Source organism: Sinocyclocheilus anshuiensis, unplaced genomic scaffold, assembly GCF_001515605.1.
Source record: "Sinocyclocheilus anshuiensis isolate Anshui unplaced genomic scaffold, SAMN03320099.WGS_v1.1 scaffold1309, whole genome shotgun sequence".
In the NCBI taxonomy this organism is placed as follows: Eukaryota; Metazoa; Chordata; class Actinopteri; order Cypriniformes; family Cyprinidae; genus Sinocyclocheilus; species Sinocyclocheilus anshuiensis.
The window spans coordinates 608,987-614,031 of NW_015548286.1; the positions used below are offsets into that span (position 1 = coordinate 608,987).

Genomic DNA, 5,045 nt, shown 5'->3' on the forward strand with positions numbered 1-5,045 from the left:
GAATAATAAATGCATATTGTCTTCATTTGTCTCAGTCCGAGTGATAAAAACCAGTGGCTAGAAATCGAAAGTCTAAACTTTTCTTTCGAATGGATGTTTCAAATATTGAAACTAAATATTCATAGATATTTAATTACAGCTAAAAATGCGCAAACAAGTGTCTTGTTCTTGTGACAAACGACCTAAAATAACAAAAGTAATCAAACGGGAAAACCAGAGCACATAAGTGCGCGGGGATCACACGCACGAAGCGCATGCGCACCCACAAGCCGCTCAACAACTACTTGGCGCCGGCGCGAGAGTCACAACCAACTTGCTCCGGTAAGAAGTGCAATGTCATTTTACGCACTTGTTATTTTTATTTAATGCATTTATATAATACATTTATTTTGTGGTTGTGCAGCAGCTGTCGAATGTACCAACTTTAGAACTTATTTTTTTATTTATATAATTGCATTTAGAATTGCGCTTCATCTTTGTTCAGTTCTAACATAATTAATTACACCACCTGAATGTATTGATTTGTTGTTAGCTTTACATGGTATTTAGCTAAATTACGTCTCATTGCATATAAGTTACCAATGGGCAATGCTAACAAGCTAAAGTTGTGGAGGGACCGTATTGAAATGGGAAATAACCTCACATAAATATGAACATGGCTTTGCCATTCAGAATGATAAACTTATGTGTCATGCATTTATAATTCATTAAATGTTTACTTAATTCGCGCGTCCAGTAAGTTATAGCCAGAGAGTAATTTGGCGCGCGACGGTATTGATAAGTTAGATAAAATGCAGCTGAATCACACAACTGCGATTAAATTGGTATGGTTATCAGTAAAGTGACTATATTCGACCTGAGCGTAATGCAACTTATTTTTTATTGTCAAACACTATTTGCTGTTTAATAATGCCTCTTAAATACTGTAATATTTGCATGATAGGCCAACTGCTGCTGAAGAAGGCAACATTCACAAGAAATTACATCTTACTTGCATGCCGAAGGTCATGGCCAGAAGAAGGTAAGAACAGTGTTATTACTGTGATTTCAGTGTAATTAAAGTTGTGTTTGGTGAAGACTTCCATTGCCTTTTATTGTCTTTATACTGAGATCATAATACTTTCTATACCCAAGACGTGAACCTAACCCTAACACAAACCATTCATATCATAATTTTCATTACGATATTATTGTGTATGTTTATTAAGCTATTATGACCATTGGCTACTTCCCAAAATTCTGGTGATTTCAGGGTTTTCCATGCTTGTTGGAACATTTGATAGCATAACATAACCTGAGCAACTTTCTTCTCTCCCTGTGTCTATTAGTGGATGCCAGCAAGCGAGATCTGTCAATGGAAACACACGTAAGATAGCAAGAGTAAAGAAAGAGGTATGATTAGTTTGTATTTGGTCAGTGTGTATGCGGTACTGTTTGTGCATGTACATATATCAGCTGTAATGTATGATTTTTTGTTTTGTATTGTTTTGCAGTGCAACAAGAGGAGAAAATCAATAAAAAAGATGAATGACTCTCAGGTATTTCACATAAACAAAGTACATATACAGTGGCTTATTAAGACCACTTAAATACACAGCTTCACGCTCTTGAGTGAATACAGCTGTCGACGCCTTTCTAATTAGCACAGCAAAGTCTATAGCACACAAATGGCTTGAAATCTAAATTACTGCGGTACAGTTTGCCACTTAAGCACAAATTAACAGGTAGCAAAAAGTCCATGTTTCATCTTTATATGTTGATATTTATGTAAATGTGTTGTCTGTTCAGAATGTATGGAGGCAGAATGGTCTGAACAACGTGAATGAAGTTGTGTCTGACTCGTCTGATCAAACTCCAGATGCACAGCCATCTCCACTCCCAACACTCAGGTGTGTTCCTGTAGTGAAATTACATTGTGACAACATTATGTGACATTCATTACAGAACAACAACAAACTGACAGAGAGGCAGTATTAAAGTGAAGTGCAATGGCATCTTACGCATAGAAGCCATCGGCACATGCCGCTATTTTAGTGGCGCATCTGATTTTCAGTGCATGTGCCACTGAAACTTGTGTGACGCAAAAGTTTGTGCCTCTAGTAGTAGTAGTAGAGTCAGCAGCTATACTGACGTAATTGAGACACAACATGAAAGATTTTAGTATCTGAGATTAAAAAAGAAATGCTTGAAATTTCATTAGGAAATTAAGTAGGACATAAGGAATAGTTTTGTGTACTAACTTATTTTACACTGTAGAAAAAAGGACGAACCTAAATACCCTAAATGTAGTCATACTTTTAGAAAAATGTGACCCTGGACCAAAAAAACAGTCATAAGGGTCCACTTCTCGAAATTGAGATTTATACATCATCTGAAGCTGAATAAATGAGCTTTCCATTGATGTATGGTTTGTTAGGATAGGACAATATTTGGTTGAGATACAACTATTTGAAAATCTGGAATCTGAGGGTGCAAAAAAATCAAAACACTGAGAAAATCGCCTTTAAAGTTGCCCAAATTAAGTTCTTAGCAATGCATATTACTAAGCAAAAATTAAGTTTTGATATATTTACGGTAGGAAATTTACAAAATATCTTCCTGGAACATTATCTTTACTTAATATCCTAATGATTTTTGGCATAAAAGAAAAATCGATCATTTTAACCCATACAATGTCTTTTTTGGCAATTGCTACAAATATACCCCAGCGACTTAAGACTGGTTTTGTGGTCCAGGGTCACAAATGTCAATTAAATATATTTATAATGTTTGTAATTTATATGTTTGTCAAAAATGTTTTTGAGTGGCACGCGGAACTAAATCTTTATACGTATAATGCAACAGTATAATTATATGTTGTTGATTATGCAAACGGCCCGTGCTAAGAAACATTACATTTATCTTGGGTCACTACAAATACAGTGCCATAACAGTAGCATCCATAACTGTTTATTTTTGAGTAATGCGGCATGCATGTCTGTACTGTAGGTGTCAGTGTAAGTTAGTTTATAAGTAGCTTATAGCCCAAAGTATAAGTTAGTTGACCTGACAAGATAAACAAAAACAAACGGCTTCTGTGCGTAAGATGCCATGTCAGTCCAGCAGCAGTTATTAGCATTAAGTGGCAAGAGTCACCATCATCTTGATGCCACTGAACTTCAGGTTGATGTACAGTTGTATATTTTTCTGTATCCTGTTTTTTTACTGAGCTTCCTGTAGTGAAATTACATTGTGACCACATTATGTGACATTCATTACAGAACAACAACAAACTGACAGAGAGGCAGTATTAAAGTGAAGTGCAATGGCATCTTACGCATAGAAGCCATCGGCACATGCCGCTACTTTAGTGGCGCATCTGATTTTCAGTGCATGTGCCACTGAAACTTGTGTGACGCAAAAGTTTGTGCCTCTAGTAGTAGTAGTAGAGTCAGCAGCTATACTGACGTAATTGAGACACAACATGAAAGATTTTAGTATCTGAGATTAAAAAAGAAATGCTTGAAATTTCATTAGGAAATTAAGTAGGACATAAGGAATAGTTTTGTGTACTAACTTATTTTACACTGTAGAAAAAAGGACGAACCTAAATACCCTAAATGTAGTCATACTTTTAGAAAAATGTGACCCTGGACCAAAAAAACAGTCATAAGGGTCCACTTCTCGAAATTGAGATTTATACATCATCTGAAGCTGAATAAATGAGCTTTCCATTGATGTATGGTTTGTTAGGATAGGACAATATTTGGTTGAGATACAACTATTTGAAAATCTGGAATCTGAGGGTGCAAAAAAATCAAAACACTGAGAAAATCGCCTTTAAAGTTGCCCAAATTAAGTTCTTAGCAATGCATATTACTAAGCAAAAATTAAGTTTTGATATATTTACGGTAGGAAATTTACAAAATATCTTCCTGGAACATTATCTTTACTTAATATCCTAATGATTTTTGGCATAAAAGAAAAATCGATCATTTTAACCCATACAATGTCTTTTTTGGCAATTGCTACAAATATACCCCAGCGACTTAAGACTGGTTTTGTGGTCCAGGGTCACAAATGTCAATTAAATATATTTATAATGTTTGTAATTTATATGTTTGTCAAAAATGTTTTTGAGTGGCACGCGGAACTAAATCTTTATACGTATAATGCAACAGTATAATTATATGTTGTTGATTATGCAAACGGCCCGTGCTAAGAAACATTACATTTATCTTGGGTCACTACAAATACAGTGCCATAACAGTAGCATCCATAACTGTAAAACTTTATTTTTGAGTAATGCGGCATGCATGTCTGTACTGTAGGTGTCAGTGTAAGTTAGTTTATAAGTAGCTTATAGCCCAAAGTATAAGTTAGTTGACCTGACAAGATAAACAAAAACAAACGGCTTCTGTGCGTAAGATGCCATGTCAGTCCAGCAGCAGTTATTAGCATTAAGTGGCAAGAGTCACCATCATCTTGATGCCACTGAACTTCAGGTTGATGTACAGTTGTATATTTTTCTGTATCCTGTTTTTTTACTGATACATTGTCTGAAGTCTGTATTTCTGTTCTGTTTTGTTTTGGGGAAGTTGGGGCAGTTCAGAGGACGTCTGGATGAAAATGCTGAGTAAAGAGATAAAGTACGAACACAGCAAGAGCAGTTTAGACAGACATCCGTCACTGCGGCCCAAAATGAGAGCCATGCTGCTCGACTTGCTCATGGAGGTACTGTCACACGATCTGCTCTTCACACTAGATTCCGTTTATAATGTTTCACTGTATAGACTTCCATGAAGTGAGAGTTAGTTATTGTTACTATTAAGGCTGGGCGATATAGCTAAAAAATGTATCAATGATATAATGTTTCATATCGTTCGGTATCGATAATTATTGACATTTTTTATAACCTTTTTTAAAACAAAGAGCAATAGAAAAATTTTTAAATTTAACCACTGTATTTTTAAATTAACCCAATTTATTGAGACAAACAACAAATATTTTTTTGTTTTAACAGTCAAACACAAAATAAAAATTAAACAAATATCTAATTTCTAATG

General features: G+C 35.1%; 1 protein-coding gene across 1 annotated transcript; it reads left to right on the top strand.

Annotated features, from left to right (window-relative positions):
* The first annotated feature begins 265 nt into the window (after positions 1–265).
* On the top strand, positions 266–4,812 carry LOC107655877 (G1/S-specific cyclin-E1-like). The gene is made up of 6 exons (XM_016443487.1): positions 266–321; positions 944–1,021; positions 1,329–1,392; positions 1,494–1,538; positions 1,789–1,889; positions 4,578–4,812. Exons 2-6 carry the CDS (start codon positions 996–998, stop codon positions 4,780–4,782), a joined length of 441 nt encoding a protein of 146 aa, XP_016298973.1. The 5' UTR covers positions 266–321; positions 944–995; the 3' UTR covers positions 4,783–4,812.
* The last annotated feature ends 233 nt before the right edge of the window (positions 4,813–5,045 follow it).